The sequence below is a fragment of the Podarcis raffonei genome, chromosome 6, assembly GCF_027172205.1.
Source record: "Podarcis raffonei isolate rPodRaf1 chromosome 6, rPodRaf1.pri, whole genome shotgun sequence".
Classification (NCBI taxonomy): Eukaryota; Metazoa; Chordata; class Lepidosauria; order Squamata; family Lacertidae; genus Podarcis; species Podarcis raffonei.
This window is the reverse complement of record NC_070607.1, coordinates 19,766,321-19,789,356: the sequence shown is the minus strand read 5'-3', so window position 1 is coordinate 19,789,356 and position 23,036 is coordinate 19,766,321. Positions and strand designations below refer to the sequence as shown.

At 47.0% G+C, this 23,036-nt stretch overlaps 1 protein-coding gene across 4 annotated transcripts in view; it reads right to left on the bottom strand.

The window, feature by feature from the left end:
* The window catches only part of NR5A2 (nuclear receptor subfamily 5 group A member 2), a 113,280-nt gene extending 90,500 nt beyond the window's left edge, over positions 1-22,780 (bottom strand). Inside the window, exon 1 of one of the 4 annotated variants that reach the window (XM_053391521.1) lies at positions 22,466-22,780. In XM_053391521.1, the coding sequence (XP_053247496.1) occupies positions 22,466-22,532 (67 nt within the window). In that variant the 5' untranslated portion in view covers positions 22,533-22,780. Of the gene's footprint in view, positions 1-444; positions 1,193-5,002; positions 5,112-5,269; positions 5,445-22,465 lie in introns of those variants that run through there. The other 3 variants (XM_053391525.1, XM_053391524.1, XM_053391522.1) reach the window with 3 other exon arrangements.
* Between the last annotated feature and the right edge of the window lie 256 nt (positions 22,781-23,036).

Below are 23,036 nucleotides of genomic sequence, written 5' to 3'. Positions count from 1 at the left end.
CAATAAATAATCAACAGCAACACCAAACATTTTAATTAGTGACCAATAACTTTTCTTCCCATATTTCATTTAGGAGAATTAAGTCTGCCAAGCCACCCACAGCCAGCATTCTTGACAGTACTTTGCTTAGTTTACCTTTCCCAGTCCAACAACCTCATCCCCAAAATCATTTGACTTCAAGCTGGATCCTAGGCATGTTTACTTGCAAGTAAGTCCCATTAAGCCCAAAGCAGCTCACTTCCAAGTTCACTGGGCAGTAGCCTTAGGCTTTCTTCAACTTACTATTAGCAGATCCCCTGCCCCCACCCCAAATAAAAATAAGAAAATGTGCATTTCATCTGAAAAACGTAAAAAAGCAAAAGTCCCCATATTTTTAATGAGAGAGAAGCTTTTGTTGCATTCCCCGAAGTTCTGTGTTGCAGCAGCCAACTTTTTAATATTTACCTAACCTCCAATTCAGCTGTATAAAGCCAATTGCTCCGAGTTGAAAATCAATTTCTTAAACAGTACCAAAAATGAAAAATGGGAGCTATAAATTCTTATTCCGCTAAAACTTGTCTAAATCCGTTCCTCGGACCAGAAGTTCTTCTTTTCTGCCTAATTCGACCTGAGCAAGGCAAACTCCTCCAGCTTTTGAAAGGGTCCGATCCCGCTGCGCGCCGAGTTGTTAGCTTCCAAACTCTTGCAAAGGCTGGCAACTAAAATAAGGAATAAAGTTCTTCAACAGGCAGGCCCGCCCACCTTCTTCGGATCTTCTTGCTCGGGGGCCAAGAGAAAGACTGTCAAGGAAATGCTCCGATCCTCAGAGTTAGCCCAAAGAGGAAAGCCCAGCGCCTTGGGGCGAGAGGCTCACCGAGTGAGCCAAATTCCTGCAAAGGGGTGGAGAGAAAGGGCGAGTGTCCCACCGGCTCAGGGGGAAAAGAAAGATGCCTGCAGCACGAACAGGAAGATCTGTCGGTCTCCCGAGTCTTTATCCCTCGCCCCCCACAAAGCACTCCCTGGGTGTCTTGAAGGAAACTCTTTGCCTGTGGAAGCAGAAACCCCAACGAAAAGGCTGGACCGGGTTGATGCTGCGGGTGGGAGGCTACAGGGGCTGGGACGTCGCGAAGGTGGGTGGGGTGGTGGGAAAGCGATGCATCTACCCCACCCCAACCCCCAAAAAGAGCCCAGTCAGCAGGTCGACTCTAAACAGAACCCCCGATCCCCTCTGTTGACGCTGCTGTGCGCGCCTTGCGCCTCTGCTCGCTGCGCTCTCTTTGGCGCAGCAGCTGGAGGCGGATCAGAGTCCCAGGAAGGTGTTTGAATAAATGATAGATGCACGGACGGGAGACGGAAGCAGGGCTGAATGGAAGGAAGATTCAAAGAGGGTTGATTTTTTAAAATTATTATTAGGTGATCGAGTCAAGCCGAGCGATTCAAGGCGTTCCTTACAACTTTTCGCAATGTACGCGGGCATGAACTGGGTCTGGCGAGCGTGGCGCACGGGAAAGCGCAGGGCCTTTGGAGAAGAAGACTTCTCCAGCAGGGAAAAGCTTGGTCAGGGAAGAAGCGAAGCAAGCCCCGGTTCCCTCTCCACCGCTCCGCCAGCCTCTTCGGGGATCAGAAGGTGGGAAGTGAAATTAACAAGGCGAGGAGAGAGGGAACCAGGGAGGAGGCGGAGAGAGAGCTCAGGAGCTCCCCGGGCGACTTCAGGGCCTGCGGCCTGAGGGAAAGCGGGGCCGCCGGCTGCCTGTTTCAGAAAGAAAAGGGGGACATGCACAAACCTGGAAGCTCCACACTGCTCCGCATTCAAACGCATTCCGCATTACCGGGAAGGTGCAAAAGGGAGAGTCCTTAAAATAAATGACAGCCTTGTTTTGCTTTGTTGGTTTTTGTTTTACTGAATTCTGGGACTGGATTGGGGTCTTTCTAACGAGGTGACAGCCCCTCCTTTACACACGCACACCTCTCCTAGCCCCACACTTTTGCAGTTGAGTTTCTGCGTGTTCTAAAAACACTTAGAAAGTGTTGCCCCAATATTGTGCATTCACTGAGACGAGGGAAAAAATAACTTAATAAAGCAGTTTTCTAACTTCTGCACTTTCGGCATCTCTTTGCTGTGCTCTGCACACACGCATACAACCCCCCGTTCACATAATGCTACAGCTACATCGCTTTGGTGGTGAAATGGGATGGAGAGTTGCGGGCCTTAGCCTGCTGTAAGTAGAGAGGGACCTACTTGGAAATGAAAAACAAACAAGGCCACGAGGGGTTTGCTTCCTTGACCTGTCCTGCGTGGCAACTCCGGAGGGAGGCACAGTCATGTCTGGCAACTTCCTAGCTCGGAAGCAAGTCCCACTGCATAAGTGGGGGTAAACAGGCAGAGAGTTTCAGGGTTCATTTCCCATCCTACTCCCAAGTTTGCGCGTTTCACATCTCTAGGACTCTGCGCTTCCTGCCAGCGTCAACTCTTGGAACCACCCAGGTCCCATTTAAGCCGAAATAAATGGACCCCCCCCCGAAATCTCCGGGAATCGAGTTTGCAGAGGCGAAGGAGATCCCCGCTGGCATCACCTAGAGTTTCGCCGACTGCCAGGCGCGTGAACAGGCTTTCCCAACTAATGCAATTGCAGTACTTGGTAAAGTAATTCCAGATAACATGATGTGCTTAGGAGCCGCAAGCCTGTGTCTGTGGGGTTTGACAACCGCCAGCTTTGAACAACGTTAACTTGGAGGACCTGGTTTTAAAAACCCCCAACTCCCTGTAAGTTAAAGCAGTGCCCTTAAGATCGCAGCCTGGCGCTTCCCGCCCTCAAGCGTGTTCAGCTGGAAGGAAATTCCATGGAAAACAATTGACTGGTCAATCTGCAATCCTAGATACTAGGCAAGAAGCCCCCCCCACCAATGGGACTAATTTCTGACTAGGCATGGAGAGGGCTGCGGTGTCTACAGTGCAATCCTGACCATGTTTACTCGGAAGCAGATGCTCCTATGGAGTTCAATGCCCCCCTAGTGCTTAGGATTGCAGCCTGCTCAACCCCTAAAATATTACTCTCCTCCTAGACATCCTCTGGGAGGCTTGTTCAAGTGGTTCTCAAAACCGATCTGTGAAGTCTCTAAGATATATTTGTGGCAGTAATTTTTATTCCGTTTGCGTAACCAGTGCACCCACCCACCAATGAGCCCCCCCAGGCGCATGGAGAGCAGGCATCTGCACTGGGACAAGCCTGTACTAGCTCCCCAGAGACACCCCCCCATCCTCACTCCACTTTCCCCTCCCCCACTTGACTGAAGAGGATGCTAGATATGGAGCAGCTGTTAAGTCTTATTGGGAAAACCTAGGAGACAACTACACCCAACTATCTCCCCCCCCCAAAAAAAAACCTCTCCTGCCTCCCTGATCCCTCTTTTATCTCCCCAGCTCTGAAGACACCCACACTGGCAACTCTATTCGCAACCCCCCCTCCCCGCTTCCAGACCAAGTCGACCCTTTCCTAAACTTGAAGCCCTCTTGCCTTCCGAGAAGCGCCAAGCGCTCCCAAACTCTGTTGAGCCTCAGGCGCTGAATTGCAGCCGGGCAGGACGCTGAACCAAACGGTTCCCGCGCGCTCCTCCTCGGTGGGTCTGTGCTTCCAATCTGGCACCACTACGCGCCAACGACGTGGAAAGAAAACCTCATTTTTAGCCCGGCAGCAGGCAAGGTCCGAAGTCACCGGGGACGGAGGGGTCGTGGGGGAAAAGAGACCCTCGGATCGGTCGCCTCATTGCAGAAGGGCACTCCGGTTCCTGCTGCTGGGAGTTTGCTAGGGAGGAAAGCCCCTCAGGAAACAAGGCTCTGGAGATAGGAAACAGCTCTCCGCTGCAATCCTGCCCCGCTCTCTCCGGGAATCGCAGCCCACTGGGATCTATAGGAGCTGGAATGAGATGAGCAGGCTAGAATAAATGAGCTCCCTTCTGACCACCAGGCTGACCTTGTCAGTTTCAAGTTCAGCCAGAGACTAAAGCAGCAAAAAGGAGAATCCGCAGGTTCCCTTGTCCAGAGCTGTGCACGTCTCCTCTGATCCTGGGCAGGGGCGGGCGGGCGGGGGGTCTCTACCACTTTGGTTCCCCATTGAAAGGTCTCCCAGCCCTCTTAACTGGCTGCCTCACTGAAAGGCTGTATGTACGACGCTGCCTCCTCCTGATTCTGCCATTAGCGCGGCTCACCCTCTGCTACGGAAAAGTGTATGTGTGTACTCGTGTTTAAAAAAACTTCCCATCGTCGTCCCCAAAACCTGTCCAGATACTCTCCCTAAGCTGAAGAACCAACCGCACACGTGTTTCACTTTTTTACTTGCAAAGCAAAAAGACTTATTCCCAAGTTTAAGGTGTCCAAGAAAGGCACAAGCGTCCCGGGATTTCCGGGTAGAAGTTTACAAATTCCCGTCTGCCTTCCAGTCTCTCCCCCCCCCCCCCCGCCCCAGGGCAACACCGTAAACCATACCAAAACCGGCCGTTCCTTTTAATGGGTCAACTTCTGCGTTTGGCGAAAACAAGCTTTTGGACCCAAAACTATGCTGGGGGGGGGGGAGTCGGAGAAAGAAATAAAGTTTCCGCGCGGACTGTGCCTGACGAGGATTCCCGTGTTACTTGAAAGCTAGCATCCCAACAAAAGCTGATCCCGTTCTTTTCCATCAGAAACTCTTTAAACGCCCTCCGCTTTCAATGTCCCACCTCTTACTCTGCAACTTTCAAATTCGCTGCGGGACCCTCGCTGGCCACCGGTGCGGTGCTCACTGACTGGGGAGCAGGGGCCTGCAAGGGAGCGAGACTTGCTTCCGAGTAAAACGCGCGTGCGCTCGGGCAACCCGCTGGCCACCAGCTGCCCTACCAATTCTCACTGGGGCCTTCCCGGTGCCCCTCTTGCTCCATCCAAAGAGGGTGTGCGTGCCGGGCAGCGTTTACTTGGGAGTAAGTGCCCAGCTTCCCAGGTCCGACCCGACTCTCCGAACGGTTTCCACCCGAGAAAAAAAAAAGCGCTCACCCTCGCCGGCCAAGCGCGCGCGGGAGCAGCACTACTCGGCCGCGCGTGGGCTTCGGAGTCCACCCCGCTTGGGAACCAACGCGCTCCAAAACCCGCCAAGCCTTGAAGTTACCGGAGGGGAGGAGACTGCAGGGAGCCCTCCCGGCGCGGAGGGGGAGAGGAGGCGCTCGGTTTGGTTTCCGAGCGCCGGCTTCTTTGCTCGCCCGCTTTCCTGCCCGGGCAGCGCACCCACCCGCTCGCCCGCCTCTCGGCGCGCCCGGCGCTTACCTTGCATGTTTTCCGGCATCTGCCCACGCTCCCCATTCGCCCGGGCGAGTCCCAGGGCTTCCGTCTCCACTTTGGGCAGCATGACAAAGCGGCAGCCGCGGGCCGGTCGGGGCGGCGCTGCCTGCGCGTCCGTGGCACGGCGGCACCGGGACGCGGCGGCAGCACCGGAGCGCGGAGAGGCGGAGGCGGCGGCGGCGGCTGCTCTCGGCTGCGCTCCTCTCCTCCTGCTCGCTGCCGGACGCCGAGCCGGGTGGGCTGGAGCCTGCGCGCACTGCGAGCGCCCCGATCCCCCGCTCGGGAATGAGGCGCCCGCGCTGCCTCGCTCGGGGTCGGGCTTGGGACGGGGGGAGGGAGGGAAGGCGAGGGGGCGGGAAGGTCAACCTGCTCAGCGGAGTCCCGTCCCCCCACACGCTCGCACGGTCCACCTCTCCCCCCCAAAAACCGAACACCTCCTCTCCGCGCGCTGGGGGAGAGTCGCCAACTTCCAAGTCTCCCTACTCCGGAGTCACTTAGATTCCGAGGAGCCGCCCAACTCCACTTTGTACCGAGGAAAGAGGCTCTTCCCAGCGGAGGAAAGGGAAGGAGGGGGGAGAGCTGGCGTGTGAATGTGAGCGTTTGGGTGTAACGGGGGGGGGGGAGGAAACGGGGGCAGACGCTGCCGGTTCAGCCAATGAGGAAGAAGCCCAGACAGTTCTTCCGACCCCCCCTCCCACTCCTCTTTTGCATCCTCCTTCTCCTATTCCACCACCACCAGCCCGGTGAGGTTGACATTCATGCTCCTTCCTGCGGTGGGGGGAAGGGATTAGGGCCTGACACATTTGATCACAGTGATTCCGAGTTGCTCTTTTCCATTGTAAAGAAAGAAATGTCCCGGAGGCTGCAATTCCGCTTCCCTGGTGCTTCCCCGGGGCTGTCAGAGGTGCAGATAACTCCTCTGTTTGGCTAATGGTCTTGCTCCGGGCTTTGCGATCTCCAGAGGCAGCTATGGTGGCGCTCACTTCGTCCAGCGCAGCGGGACTGACTTCCGAGTAAACAGGCACAGGCGGCCGTGCGCCAGGCACTTCTGGGGAAGGCGATGCCCTGGTGCCAGGGCCAGAGGAGATCTTGGCCCGGCTGGGGCGCGCGGGGGATCAGGATGCGATCCTCCTTGCTGTGTAACCCACCTCCAGGGGACCGGGTGGGAAAGGGGAAGCAAGAGGAGGCGCTTAGGACAGAAACGGACTGTGCCGTGATTGAAAGGCTTTTACCCCGGGGTAAATGCCACGAGATACAGGCGCTTATGGCAGCGTGTTTGCAGTTGATCTTGATCTTGCCTGCTTCGTTCTGTATGAAACCCCAAGACTTTGCGCTTATAAGTTGCAACTCTTTATGCGCGTGGCAGCTCGAGATCCCAAAGGGCGCCGTCACCGTTATGTCCCCTGAGATGCTGCGAAGTAATCTTAAAGGTTTTGCAAATAGATCCCCCCCCCCACATTCTTCCCCCACTGCTTACGTTTCCCTGAATTAGACCGGGGAGATGGGTCCTTGCCCTTCCCACTACTGCCGCCCTGTCACAAACATTAATACGAACGTTGAACAAAACAATAAATGGATAGGGCACGATCCGGCCAAAATGAAGCACGTTTACTTCCCGCGAAAGAGATCTTAAGCACGTGCTTATTAAGGCTTCCATCCGCGGGAGTTAAGCGGGCTGAAGTTGAGGTGGATCGGGCGCGCGCCTCACGCCTTCATAAAACAACCACCACCCCCCCAAGGCGAACTCGGAACTGAGCCACGCCGAGGCTTGATATGCGCATCTCTTCGAATCCTCCAAGTCACCAGCGAACACGATGCGCCTGTTGTTTTAAGTGACATGTTTCCCAGCCGGGTTCGTGAGCGCGTTAACTGCGCTTTCATTTTGGTGAACAGAATCCTCCACTCTCTCAGCCCGTTTAGGGGGGATGTTGCGCCCCGATCCGCATCTGTTAGGACTGGCAATGGCTATTGTTTTTTCAACTGTATTAATCAAGATTTCACCTGCTGTTTCCTGCTCGGTGCCAAGCCGGAGAAACAACAGCTCAGAACTAACATACTGGGAAACGGGCAGGAAGACCTCGTTGCACCTCAGTTAGAAACGCAAACCCATTTCCAGGGCTGTAAAAATGAATGTTTTCTGTCCTTCTCTTAATAACAACCACAACCACAACAAAAGTAATCGGTTCTAGCGTTTAGGTTGAATTAAAAGTTCTACGGATTTTAGGAAACGCATTAAAAATTCCGCTGATTTTGGGGAACGCTCAATCAGGTGATGGTGAAGGAGCGTCCTGAAGAAACAGGACCGCACTCTTTATTTGGGTGCTATTGGTTCTCCAGTTTTCTTACACCATCACCAAATTAAAACCTCGAAATCCCGATCCTCAGTTTTATCTAAGCGGCATTAAGACCTTTTGCTTTTAATGGCATGGACTTAATTTCTCTCTCTGCCGGCCCGCAAGCTAGGCCAGATCACCCAGTCGCTCCGACCTGCCTGTGGCTCCACGCAGCGAATTAAAAGAGCCAATTAGTGAAAGCCCCGATCAGCGTTTCCTGCAAAGATTTTCCTCTGCTCTCCCCACCCCCATCTCTGCTTTCAGCAAGCCCCCTCTCAGCTGCACAGAGATGCCCCCAAAGGAACGGCGGATCATCTTCCTAGACTCCAGGACCCAAGAGGGTCTCTTGCTTAGGCTTCCTCGCTCTTAACTGTTTAGGCTTGGAAATATCTTACGACATCAATAACTTTATACTCTATATGTGACACAGGCAGCGATGCCGTTCACAGGTTTGGAAATCTGGCTATTTCTTTAAAAGGTTTTCTTGTCCTTCGGTCACTTCAGCGTGGATAAGCATTGGGCCACTTTTTAACTGGGTCTTTCTTTCTTTGACCTAGCTTTGCTTTGGGCTTTTCCCGAACATTAAATATCTGGGTGCAATAAAAAAAAAAACTGTTCGCTGCTTCGTTCTGAGGCTGCCGATTCACCAACCAACCAAGAGTTTTGCCTTGTTCTCGTTGATCCCACCAAAATGACTGACAATGGTTTGTTGATTTTGCATTTCCCTGGGACTCAAAGCGGTGTTGTTGTTTAATCCGTGCGCTTTGTGTTGAGGATCGGTTCATCTTCCAATGCCATTGGTCACTAGGAAAAAAACAAAACAGAAGGGGAGAGAAAAAGGCGGGCAGGCCTGAACGATGGTGGTCTCTCCAGAAGACCCTTTTAGACATTAGATTCATTTGATTGTGGAGCTTCACCAGGAAGTCAGCTCTAAATCTGCTTGAGGGTGGAGAATGTATGGGGCCTCTAGTTCGCTCCGTGAAAGTGCCTTGATGTTAAGTCTGTTGGCTAGTCAATTGCACAACAAGAGTAAAAGAGCGCGACATCAGATTTCCAGGAGGTAGCCCAAGCGACTGGAGGCATTGTTTTGGTCCTAAGGACCCTCAGCTGAAGTCGGGGAGAAGTTTAGAGCATCACCAGCCAGACTTGGAGAAGCCATGCTTGACCAATCAGAACACTTCTCAGCATCTTTATCCTCATCCTTCTGGGCGTGGCATATTTCTGCAGATATCTCTCTGCAAACTACAGAGATGTTAAACGATGGAAAATAGTGAAAGAAAGTAGTAAGGTCAAGTCCATGATACCTGAGCTATTTTGCACCTATAACCCACCCGAACCGCTAAGGACTGAGAGGGCGAAGGAGAGTTTATTTGTCCAAATGTCCAGACTCTTTGCGCTTGTTTTTAGATAGTTTCAAACCTTCCTCCCAGGAGGAGGAGGAACAATTTTCTACTAAAGGCATGCCAAGGTTCCAACAGAGGTCAGCGGTCCAGGGCTTGACCCGTCCATAACTTGGGAATAAGCCACATCACACATAATGCATAACCTGCATAACAAGAACGGATTGCAGGACTGAGACCCTCACCCTACTTCCTTGGAAGGCAGCGAATGGGGGGCATTTCCGAGTATAGGGGGTTGGGAGCGGGGCTGAAATGCCTTGGCCTTATTTGGTATAGATACTGTTGCATTAAGACCCAAAAACTAGAGGGCCCGCGGAATAAAATGGCTCAGGGGCCGTGTTCACACGTGCAAGGCACCACTCGCTGTCCGTGGGAAAGTGTTAGGAAAAATATCTCTGTGGTGTTATATCTGAGATTGCCCAGGGGGCAAACACAGGAGAAGGGGCCCCTTATCACCAATTCGAAAATCCTCTAGAAAGAAGGGAGGCGGGGGAGATAGGGACCTCCATCCCTTACCTCTGGAGTCCACGCTGGTCCGAGTCAGAACTACACGACTAGAGGGACACCCGACTGTCCCGGGTAAACCTACCAGAGGGCTGCGCCGGTTTGCCCAAGTCCGTGTCTCCAAAGCAACAATTTCAAGGCATAGTCATCCTTCTCTCCTGGGTCTGCCTTTAATTTAACCAAGAGCTTTAGTATTTCCCTTCGCCTTGAGCGAGGGCCCTTTGCGCCCTTTCCTTCAAGCCCAGTTTCCCATCCCTTTCACCACCAACTTCTCCTAACTTCTCTCGGCGCTACGCGCCTCTCCCGAGTTTGCGGAGCTCGCCCGGACTTTTGGCGAAGCTTTTGACTGACGCTTACAATTATCCAAGATGATGGCTCAGGGAGGCTTCAGAAGCCTCGGTTAGGAGGGGAAAGCATAAACCCGCCCTCCTTCCACTCAAGATAGAAGCCCACTTTAGGGGGAAAGAAAAAGAAAGAAACCGCGGAGCGAGTAAAATAACAAATACAGTCTGTAGCATTTCAAAGTCTTGCAATCCCGAGCCTGGAAACTTGAGTTGGCCAGTGTGTTAGAGCGCTAAGATGTCCGGCTGGGATTGGGGAGAGAGCCAGGTTCGAATCCTACCTCCGGCACACGAAGTTCTTCGGCTGAGCTTGGGTCAATCGTAGGGTTGTTGTGAAGAAACAGAGGAGAGGAAATGCGCGGATGGTTCCAAATTGCTCAGGCTCGTAAGCACAAGAAGGGATTGTGGAGAACTCCCAAGGGATCTCTTCAAACTGGGTGAATGAATGGGCCTGAAGATGGCAAATGCGAGTCGATGGAAGAAAGTGGGAAGCGAGGTGCGCTAGTGGAATCCCCCTCTCTGCCTAACTTCAGGAGCTCTAAACTCGGGTTACAGACACTTCAGGTTACATACGCTTCAGGTTACAGACTCCGCTAACCCAGAAATAGTGCTTCAGGTTAAGAACTTTGCTTCAGGATGAGAACAGAAATTGTGCTCCGGTGGCGCAGCAGCAGCGGGAGGCTCCATTAGCTAAAGTGGTGCTTCAGGTTAAGAACAGTTTCAGGTTAAGAACGGACCTCTGGAACGAATTAAGTACTTAACCCGAGGTACCACTGTATCCTCTGGAACGAATTAAGTACTTAACCCGAGGTACCACTGTATCCTCTGGAACGAATTAAGTACTTAACCCGAGGTACCACTGTATTGGTGTCCATGAAAACGGCGGTCCACGTGTGTGGCAGCTGTGACTAAGGCGGAGTCCGTGCTCCGGATCATTTGGAGAGGGCTTCAGGGTAAAACTGCCGGTGCCACGGTGTCCTTGGACAAATCTATATGGCGCTGGAACGCTGCGTTGACTTCAGGTTGATGGCTGTCCAAAAATGGTGCCGCAGAGTTGGCAAAAAGGGCAACCCAAATGGTCCAGGGGCCTGAATAACGCCCCTAGGAGGAAAGGTGACAACATCTGTGGCTTTTTAGTTTAGGGAGGGGGTGGAAATGATGAGGGGGGGACATGGAAGAGAAATACAAGATCATGAGTGGTGTGTCGAGAGAAGGGGGGAAAGAGACGCAACCATTCAGAGCCAGGGCGGGCAAAAGGAGGTTCTGTTTTTACCCATCGCTCACTTAAAACCATATGATTCGCTTTCACAAGAGGCAGCGACGGCCACAAAACTGCATGGCTTTGAAAGGGGGCCTGGGCAATTGCACAATAAGGCAATCAAGGCTACTAGCCATGGTTGGAGGCAGGGTACCTCTGCGCCCAAGCAGGGAGAGCACTGTGGAGTTCGGGTCCTGCACCTGGTCGGTTACCGGAGGATGTGATGCTGGAAGAGAAAGGGCCTTGGTGTGATCCGGTAGAGAGCTCTTATCTTCTCTGTACGTTGCCATGAGCTTCTTGGAAGTGAAGCGGGACAGTAACTCATTCTCTATCAGCGGGAATTCACCCAGAGCAAACCTTTTCCGGGCCTCTTGCCATTTCTCACCCCGCTAGGACGTTTCGTTGCGCCTCTTTGGCCCTCCCGCTTCCTTTCGAAATACAGGGCACAATCCTGCCAAGGGGAAGAAAGTGATCGCAACGTCGTCCTACCTAAACCTAAACGCCCCAGGATCCTGATTTTAAGCACGCGCTGCTTCCATCTTTCTGACTCTGGTGTTCCACTTCGGCCGGATAGCGCCCAACTAAGGCGCTAGACCTGTGCACACTTACCAGGGAGTAAGACACATAATAGGAGCTACTTCTGAGTAAACAAGCAGAGGGGTGCAGGATAGTGCTGCCCTATCATAAGCTCGTCTTTGCTTACGTTCGTCTCATAAAGAACTTGCTTCGGATTTCAGGTGATCAGATCAGACAGGCTTCCTCTTCATTTTTTCATCCCGCAAAACGCTGCGTGTATTCGCGCGCTTCACCCATAAACGACTTGGTGGCACTCTTTCTTAGTAGTAGCAGAGTACATCCTCAAATAATGTACACATGGGAGGAGGAATAGGTATCTTAAATATGTTTTCTTGGGATGATGTGTCACATTGATCTCCTTTCTCCAAATAATATTGCTTAGAATGGTAGCGCGCCTATGCATTCCAGGGAGCAGCGAGTGACTTAGCCCAGTTGCGGTTTTTAAAGTCCTTCCTCTGCCACAGACTCAATAGCTGGCCTTGGGCATGTCACCTATGGTTTAGCCTCAATTGCCAGCGTCGGTATTAAAAGCACCCAAAACCACTGTGCGGATTAGAAATCCCTCCCTCTCTCCCTCTCCCTCCCTCCCCCCCCCTCTCTCACACACAACACAGAGGTGCGATCTTAACCAACCACTTATGCTTACTCTGAAATTACTCTCTCGTGAATTCTCAATGAGAGTCCCATTCAGGTAAGTGGAAGACTGTAGTTTTAACAAAAAAACTCATCCCCCGAAAAGGGGGGAGGGGGGCATATTACACCCTGACTCTTCCTGTCTGCTTACTGTACTTGGAAACCAAGTTTGGAAGCAGCTGGGATTTATTTCCAAAGCAGCGTGCTTTTGGGTTCTGTATTTAAAATCTTTTTTTATACTAAGCGACGATCTTTTTATTAAGTCAAGGCGACTTTCACGAAACCGAAGAGGAAGACTGTAGCGTCGAGATCCACTCGCAGGCAATGTTTGTCTCTGCTGAACCTCCACAAAGATGCAAAGATCACTTTGGCACACAATGGAAAAATGTGCCTTTCGTCAGGCGCGGGGGGCGGGGCCGCGGGGGAAAGAGCCGATCTTAACTGCCTGGTCCAGAGTCCACAGAGGGCTTTTTTTTATAAACCGCGCGCGGCGGAGCTGGCTGGGAAAAGGCTGGTGTCAACTCGGCCAAACGCTGGTGCGTTTCCATCCCGCATTCGCAGCGCACAGCATTCCAAACTTTTCCTTCCTTCCTTCCTATCCCAAAGCAACTGCAACCCGAATTTCTGGATCAGGAACGTTTTCGTCTCTGGTTGCTGTAAAACCCCACCTTAGATCTTTCCAAAAGGAAAACCAAATTCGAATTGAACCGCCCATACTGTATTTAAGTCTTGTCAACAACACGGGCGCAAAGTGAAACTAAAAAGACGCAATGTTAGGGTCTGACATTTTCTTTCTTTCTTTCTTTCTTTTTCTTTCTTTCTTTCTTTTTCTTTCTTTCGCTTTGGATTGCGAAAATGAATAACCGAGCAGATGGATGTTGCAATCCTACTCCTGGCTGCCCGCTGTGTAACTTCCCTCCTCCCAGCCGCCCAGTCTTTCTTAACCCTTATTTCAGTGTAAACGCAACCAGAGCATTTTTAAATTATTAATAATAAAAAAGAAAAATAGGTCCCGTGAAACTTCCCCGTGTATCAACAGAGAAAGTTATATTATTCCTTCCCACGTCAAGGCATGAGGACATTTCATTGTTGACAGCTGCATTCCTCTGCTCACATACCTGGGAGCAAACTCTATTGAACACAGAAGGACTTTGGTCCAAATGCTCTCGAATAGTATTAAGTAATATGCCTTTCCTGGCAATTTTCAACAGTCCACTCCCCACCTCCTATCCATTACTAAACTGGAATTAAAGTTGCACACTTGCTTGCCTGGGACTGGGCTACATGCCCCTTTGATTTCAGTGGAATTTATCACCAGGTGATGAAACCAAGGCAGCATAAGTTAATTGTGACTAACAGCAAAATCCTAAATAAGCTTGTGCAGAAGCAAATTCCACTTAGTTGCTTAACCCCCAACTAAGTGTGCATAGGATTGCGGCTGGAATCCATTGAGATCAATGGGATTTACAGTGCAATCCTCCAATCTTTGCTTAGAAGTAAGCCTTGCTCTATTCAGTCTTAGGCAAGTGCCATATTATTGCCAGATAACATTAGCCGTTGAGTTGGGGAGGCATTTAAAACACCCTTGAAACCCATGTAAGTGCACCCATTTTGAAGGCTGTGTTTACCTATTCAGAGTGTGGACAGGGAGCATTCTCCTTCTGAGCTAGCTTTGCACTGAATAGAGCCATATCTGACCATTTGGTTGAAATGTCATTATGCTCCGAAATTGACAGGGATCTTACCACTAGGAAGGCGGACTAACCCTGCGGTAGAGAACCTGTGACCCTCCAGATGTTTCAGGATTAAAACTTCCACTATCTCTGGCCAATAGTCATGCTGGCTGGGGATGATGATAAGTGGTGTCCAACCACATTTGGAAAACTACAGACTTTCCACCTCTGGTCTAATTTGCATTGAAGCAGCTGATTGGGGAAGTTTCAGGAAACATTTCACCCGCTCTGAAGATTCCCTTTTGCATCATAAACATTTGCATGAGAACATTCAGCACATCTCGTTGCTGTGACTAAATTGTTTCATTGATTTCATCGGAATGTTCACTGAGATTCTAAACATAACGTGGAAGTATGTTGAACAGATCTTATTTAGACTTATTGGAACCTTAATCATGGTTAGGTTTGGTTGGATCAGAGTCAATATATTGATCTGTTATTTGCATTTCTTTCACAATCAGTCTGATTTGAGGAGTTTCATAGAAAGGGTATGCTTTCCTACTGATCTTGATATAGGATTCACTCTCCCATATTCATATCTGAATAATACTTCAGAATATTCAAATAATTTCTCATATCTTATTTTTCTATATTTAAGGAAGTGTAGTATTATCTCTGTATTGCAGATGGAAGAAATGAGGCATAGAAAAAGTGGCTGACAGCTCAGAGCCAGTTCATGGTTTAGGCACAATTTGAACCAGGGACTTTATTGTTAGAACTATAGTTTTTTAGAGCAACTTTGGTCTACACCTCCTCCCCTCAACCTGGGGCTCTTCAGATGTTTTGCACTCCAAATTGCATCAGTTGCAGCCAGCGTGGTTGAAGCTGAGGGATAATGGGAGCTGGGTACCAAAACATTGGGAGGGCACCAAGTTGGGGAAGGCTGAATTATTCAGTGCGTTGCAGAGTAAGATAAGCCAAAGAACCATCTAGAATCTTTTCTGAAGAAAGGAAGGCTATGAACTCAGAAACAAACAAATTTAGGCAGGTCTCTGCCCCAAGGAGTCAATTCCCTGCTCAAGCTCATATTTGCTAGAGACTGCACTAGGGATATCAACTGCTCTTTGATAAGGTCAATAAGGCACTCCCTGCAATAGGCTGATGCTTCAGGCTGCCATTAGTATTAGATGGATAACAATAAATGTTACACGAGCTGCAAAATTTCACAGGTAGAAGTGACGGAGTGGCTCGTTTTCTCTTCCAACCCAGGCCAGTTTTTCAAGTTAGTGACCTCCCTTAGTCAAACACACCAAACTCCTAAACATTATTATCAGGAAGTTTGTAGTTTTACAATGGGTGGGAGAAAAAAAATAAAGTCTGGTAAGTGATTTTATATTGGGTACTTTAAAAATAGTTCCAGAACTCCAGTTGATAACTGGGGGTTTGACTTACTTTCTCTCACTGCTTTATGAGTTTTATGTGAAACTAAGAGAGGAATAAAAGGATAAGGCTAGAAATTAACCAAGATTTAAATTTCCCACGGTTTTTGGGTATGTTTGCAGGGCCGGCATCAAGGTTTGGCATCATCAGGCACTTGCTGGAGTCCACAACCCAGTAAGAGGCCCAGTGCCAATCCCTAGAGACTCCTGGCCTTGTTTATTATCCTTTCTGCTGTTGGTTTCTCTTTACCTGCCCTGTCTAAGCAAGCAAGCAAGCATTGAGAGGAGGAAGAAGAAGTAATCTCCATTTGTCTTGTCCTCTGCATCTGGGACGTGGTGACAACTGGGTCCAGACAAAAATGCAAATGTGCTGGGTTATTGTTTAAAGGTTTTTTGTTGTTGTTATGGTGGAGTTGTTGCTGTTATTTTTTTTTTGTATTTTTATTTTGTATCTAATGATTCGGGTGGAAATTGTTCAGTTTGGTCGTGTGCTTTTTGTTGTTCTGTTTGTTGCTTATGACTACTACTGTTAAGTTTGTAGGGAGACAGCATCTTAAAAAGCAGAGACATCACCTTGCCAACAAAGGTCCGTATAGTTAAAGCCATGGTTTTCCCAGTAGTGATGTATGGAAGTGAGAGCGGGACTATAAAGAAGGCTGATCGCCGAAGAATTGATGCTTTTGAATTATGGTGCTGGAGGAGACTCTTGAGAGTCCCATGGACTGCAAGAAGATCAAACCTATCCATTCTTAAGGAAATCAGCGATGAGTGCTCACTGGAAGGACAGATCCTGAAGCTGAGGCTCCAGTACTTTGGCCACCTCATGAGAAGAGAAGACACCCTGGAAAAGACCCTGATGTTCGGAAAGATTGAGGGCACAAGGAGAAGGGGACGACAGAGGAGGAGATAGTTGGACAGTGTTCTCAAAGCTACCAGCATGAGTTTGACCAAACTGCGGGAGGCAGTGGAAGACAGGAGTGCCTGGCGTGCTCTGGTCCATGGGGTCACGAAGAGTCGGACATGACTAAATGACTAAACAACAACATGTAGTTTTTTAATGTGTTGTAAGTTGGCTTGAGCTTTCAACTGTGGAAAGGTGGCATACAAATAAAACGACTGATTGATTGAAATGAATGGGCAATAGCAAGAACTAGAGAGCTCACCTATAGCCCAAAGAGAACTGGTGTGCAAAGGTTACTGGTGTGTGAAATGTGACTTTGGAAAACCAAGATGCGTATCCCAGCTAAGCTATGAAGCTCACTAGGTAGCCTGGAAACTGGTCCATTATAATGGCAAGAAACAACAGCCAAGTGTAGCTTTGCAGAGGTTAGGCAAGATCATCATTTTGGTCCCTTTCAACTCGAAAATTCTATGATTCTAGTAGAATACCTTACCAAAGTGCCTGCCAAACTTGAAGTCAGCACCGTACATTAACCTCCAACTTAGCTCCAGTTCCAGTTCCCAGGCCTCCCTGTGACAGAGACGTTAAGAACTGGCCTTGTACTGAGCCAGACAATGGCATACCTAGGTTCAATATTATCTACACCAGGGGTGAGGGAAACCTTCTTCAGCTGGAGGGCTGCATTCCCTTCTAGGCAACCTTCCTGATTCTATGATCCCCGGGGCCATTTGCCTGTGGTGGGCGGGGCCAGAAGCAAAAGTGGATGAAGGAACTAATTTCAATTTTAGCTGTGCACGGTATGGTTCCCAGAGCCATCTGAAGGCTTGCATTGGAAATATAAGGCTGAATTAGATGGGAACTCATCATGATCCAAGAGGGCTCTTTTTGTATGTTATCATGGTTCTTCCAGGAGTCAAGCCTTTAGTTTTGTAAAAAATTGCTGAACTCACACATAAAATAATTTATAGGGATTATCACAGCAATTATTCTGCTGTGAAAATATTTGATTTTGAATTGTTTCTGGTGTTTTTCTCTGGGAGGAAGGGTATGACAGAAATGGACTAAATAATGATATTCTTATTAATTATTTTATATTCTTTTAATAATTATGACTCATTGTATGTTATACACACACATATATATACACGCATGCATGAATATAATTATAATCTCATATATGTATGTGCATTTAAATAATAAATTAATACTCGACATTGGTGATGATGATTGCATAGCACCTAGCACCTTGTTAGAAATAAAATAAATAAATAAATAAATAAATAAATAAATAAATAATAAATAAATAAATAAATAAATGTTAAGGCATAGTGGGAAGTAGTAAAAACAGCAGCCTAGCAATTAGGTGACATTTTGTGTCCAATTTGCCCACATCAATCTGATACAAAAACTGACTCCCTCTGACTTTTGCTTTGGAGTGCTTGGTGCATTTTATGTGGACTGCTGATGATAGGAGCTTGCTTTATTTATTTATTTATTCATTCATTCATACATACATACATACATACATACAGTGGTACCTTGGGTTACAGATGCTTCGGGTTACAGACGCTTCAGGTTACAGACTCCGCTAACCCAGAAATAGTACCTCAGGTTAAGAACTTTGCTTCAGGATGAGAACAGAAATCATGCTCTGGTGGCGTGGCAGCAGCAGAAGGCCCCATTAGCTAAAGTGGTGCTTCAGGTTAAGAATAGTTTCAGGTTAGGAACGGACCTCCAGAATGAATTAAGTTCTTAACCCAAGGTACCACTGTATTATTATTATTATTATTATTATTATTATTATTATTATTCCAATACCCTAAATCACCCCATTTGCTTTTAATACACATTCTTTTATTTCTGTTATGGTGGTCAACAACAATCAACAACTTCACATGAAAAGGGAAATCTTACTTCAGAATTTAACACCGGGGGGGGGGGAGTCTGCTCTAAATTTCTATCATTTCCATCTTTTATAAAATTGTCGCCAGACTACAGTGGTACCTTGGTTCTCAAACGCCTTGGTTCCCAAATGCTGAAAACTCATAAGTAAGTGTTCCAATTTTCGAACCTTTTTCTGAAGAAAAACATCTGATGCAGTTATTGGCTATTGTTTCCGGGGCGCTTGCACCAATCAGAAGTTGTGCCTTGGTTTTTGAACATTTCAGAAGTCAAACAGACTTCCAGAATGGATTAAGTTCAGCGCTTTTGTTTTGCTATTTATTTTGCGTTTTTGTTTTTGAGGCTTTTTCGGTTAATTTGTTTTTGTGACTGTGTGGAACCCAGTTCAGCTACTGATTGATTGATTGTGTGACTGCAGAAATGGATAAAAGCCCCTGATCCAAACAATGACTATCATCAATGCAGGTAAGAAACAAATATAATTTTAATTTTTATCATCTTTAATACTGTCTTATTTTATAGTACAGTACATGGATTATTGCTTTCATTTTATGGATCAGTGGTCTCGTTAGGTAGTAAAATTCATGTTAAATTGCTGTTTTAGGGGTTATTCTTAAAAGTCTGGAACGGATTAATCCATTTTGCATTACTTTCTATGGGAAAGTGCACCTTGGTTTTGGAACGCTTTGGTTTTGGAACAGACTTCCGGAACGGATTAAGTTTGAGAACCAAGGTACCACTGTATCAGTTATTTCCGCTGAGTTTCCATGATGACAGTCACCCAGCCCCTGAATTTAGAATGCCCTTAAAATAATTTTTTTAAATGTATCCCCCCAATAGCACATTCACAAGAGTAGCTTTGAGGATCACCCGTTATACTTAATACCTAGTATACCTAGATGTAACCCAAGCCATTAAAAACAATCTGTATTCCAAATATCAAACTACATAAAGACTCTTTGCTAGCCAAGTATACTCAGCAGTAGTAGTAATTACTACTACTACTACTACTACTTTATTGTTATTTATTTGATAGCTTGTCTGCCCTTCACTATAAGGTCCTGGGTGGGTTACAGCAATTAAAAAATGTAATATTAAAAACAATTTAAAAGAAATTACAGACACAAGAGTACAGTGTGCTCTAACACATCTCAAGTGTGAGAAAGGGCAGGGTAAAAAAAGAGGAGTGTCTCCAGCATGCAATAGAAACTGTAAAATGAAATGAGGGGAGGGAATTCCACAACCTAGGAGCTGCCGCAGAGAAGATTCTCCTCCGCACCCTGTCAACTTCTCCAAGGGTGAAGGAGCTATCAGAGGGCCTCTGCCGATCTTAACACCAAAGGGAGTCTACAGAAGGAGACAGTCATTCAGCTATTTAGGGCCTGTCACTTACGGCTTTGAACATCATTGCGAGTACTCAGAAATTGGCCAAGAGACAAACTGGCAAACCACTGCGAGTTGGAGAGGTAGAGAGAGAAGACTTACAACCAGTGCTTTTTTCTGGGCGGACCCAGGGGTACACATACGCCTAAACATTTTGTGAATCTAAGTTTGGCCTCATTGAGGGGCAGTATTTCAATATGAGTAGGAAAATGTGAGTACCCCTAAATATTTTTTTAAAAAGAAAAAAAGCACTGCTTACAACTGCCATAGGGACATGGGTGGTGTTGTGGGTTAAACCACAGAGCCTAGGACTTGCCGATCAGAAGGTCGGCGGTTCGAATCCCCGCGATGGGGTGAGCTGCCGTTGCTCTTTCCCTGCTCCTGCCCACCTAGCAGTTTGAAAGCACGTCAAAGTGCAAGTAGATAAATAGGTACCGCTCTGGCGGGAAGGTAAACGGCGTTTCGGTGCGCTGCTCTGGTTCGCCAGAAGCGGCTTAGTCATGCTGGCCACATGACCCGGAAGTTGTACGCCAGCTCCCTTGGCCAATAAAGCGAGATGAGCGCCGCAACCCCAGAGTCGGTCACGACTGGACCTAATGGTCAGGGCTCCCTTTACCTTTACTTTATAACTGCCATGGAAAGTGCCAACAGGGATTTGTGAAGAGCTTGAGGAAGTGTTCACATAATGTCCACTCCACTACTCACATTTGTGCTTATAAATACCACCACAGTGCATAGAGCAATACTCTATTTGTATTTGTTATGTGGTTTGTATTTTTATGTGTTTACGCACTTGTGTGCATACAAAACTCTATGTAGCATAATCCTCTACATTTTTTTTACTCACAAGTTCTCTGGAACTCAATGGGGTTTACTTTTGAATATACACACAGATGATCAGGCTGCACATGTATTAAAGAGCAGGACTTATTATAGGCTTATCAGCTTCCCTCCAACATACATGCCATTCGGCAATAAAATCTTAGCAGTGGGGAAAAGAATCCCTTTTATGTAAAACTCATACAGATGGAATCTTAGGAAGGATTGATAATTGCAGATCTGTCATTTCCATACAGATTGACCAGAGAACTCCAAGCAAAAGGATACATTTTTTACCGCAGAAAGCTTGGAAGTTATAACAAAACCAGTTAAGAGTTGGGAGTATAATTTTAAACATGGTGGATCAAGCCATACAGGGGGAGACAATAGAGTATTACCCCCCCTTCTGTGAACCCCCCAATTTAAGGTATATTCTGGACATTTGCTTTTGATTTTAAGAATTGGTATTTTTCACAGCTGCCTAAAAATGAAAACGCTGCATTTCTGAATAGGTGGGATGTGTATATGTTATATTAAACAATCATACACATACATCACTTCAATTTTTATTGTGTGAGAAACACAACATTAGAAACAGAGATCCTATGCATGCTTACTCAGAAGTAAATCCCACTGTGTTCAGTAAAGCTTACTCCCAGGTAAACATAAGGTTAACAAGATGGTATTGCAAAGCATGAATTTGCTTGCAATTTGATAGAATATAACCATGTGCCTAGGTGTGTTTACTTGGAATTAACTCCCACTGGGGATCACTGCCTAATAAATGTGTGTTTAGGATTGCAACCTTAATCTGTTAAAATAAATGTATAAAACAAACATCGTAAAACCAATTCGCTGGTCACATTCCAGTTATCGCCCACCTTTTTCAGAAAAGGGTTGCCATATTTTGAAGAGCAAAAAAGAAGACACATTTGCCGACTTCTAGTTTTAACCATGGATTGCTATGACTCTACCCATGAAAAAGAGGACTTGTCCTGAAAAAAGAGGACATATGGCAACTCTACTTTTCATCCAAAATTTTATATACAAAGCTGATACGATATAAAATGCTCAGAAGTTTAGCTGTTGGCTTTAACGCAGCAGAAATTTTACCACAGGTTCAAAAGTATTGCAAGAGAAATTATATATAATCCAAACAGTCAATATCAGTGCAAATGAAAAGGGTTATCTATGGATATGTAAAAAAATGTCAAACCTTAAAAACTGACTGAAAGTACCCAGACTTTTCAGTTTGTTAACCAATGGATGCTGGAGTGTTAAACAAGGACCAGAAATTGCTAAATGTTTTTTCCATGAAATAAGGCAAAACAACATAAAAAAAGCAGGAGAGGCCTAAAAAAAAAAAAATCTTATACTCGCTATTACAAAACAGCACTCTAAAATACTTTCTCACTGACTGTCATGTAACCCTAACTTTTTAAAGATTAATGTCCCTATGAATGTGTGTTTGACAATGATCATTCTTTAACAAGTCAGATTACACCAATTTAGAAATCTCCCGGATTTTGCCAACTGCCATTTCAGAAAGGTCAACCTGAATTCAAATTTATTCCTACACCACTAATGCCATCTTAGCAACTTTATAAACAAATAAAGTATGGTCCAGCGTAATGTATCATTTTCTGTCCTCCCACTTGGCAGGCATAATCTAGCTGCAATTCACTTTAAAGTCCAGTTTACTTAAATGAAAGAGATTTAAGCATGTGTTTCACACTGAAATAAATGTGACTTTGAAGTACAAAGTGCTTTACTGGGGCAGTGTGCTCTTATTAAAAATATTTCATCTGAAGAAAAAACATACTTATTCACACATCAACACTCGCACTTTTAAATGTACAGCATATCATATTCTTTGGGAGACATATTCTTTTGAAGCATAAATTAGACAAGTGGGAAGTGATCCCATAATAATGACGTTTTAGTCTGAGATGGCTGATAAGGCTGAGATTTAGTTCTGTTGGACTGGCTTATCAAAACAGTCAAAAAGGTTTTACTTACCACCTGGAAGAAGTCCATGTTTTATAGGTTCCTGTGCGTTGCCGGTAGTATCCGAACTAGAAGACATAATTAGGTGCAAATATATAGTGCCCTTGGCTTTCAGGTATACAGCATTGAGGACGGCAAAAGGTGAGGCTTGTAAACTTTCCTGGCCTTGGGATACTGGCTACAGTAACCTTCAGTGAAAGTCAGGGAACAGTCCATCAACAACACACACACACACACTTGCGCACGCACACACACAAATCCAATAATTCAGAAAGTAACAGGCCTGCTTTTCAATGGACTCTGTACTTTTTCCAGCATTAGTGACCCTCTGTAAACCAGCCATCCCGTTTCATGATGGTCCCTAATCAGAGGAATCGGGAGCAGGGATAGGCTTGCCCTGGTCACGTGACTCTAAACAGGTTGATAAGAGGACCCTGTTATAAAGTGACAGCAAAAAGGAGATAAGAACTCTTGGCAGATAACAAGCGCAGAAATGATTAACTCTGGGCCGGAGAGGCGCTATGAAGCAGAGAGAGGAAGGCTGTAAACTTGTGGGGGGTCAGAAGATCATGCTGAATGGATA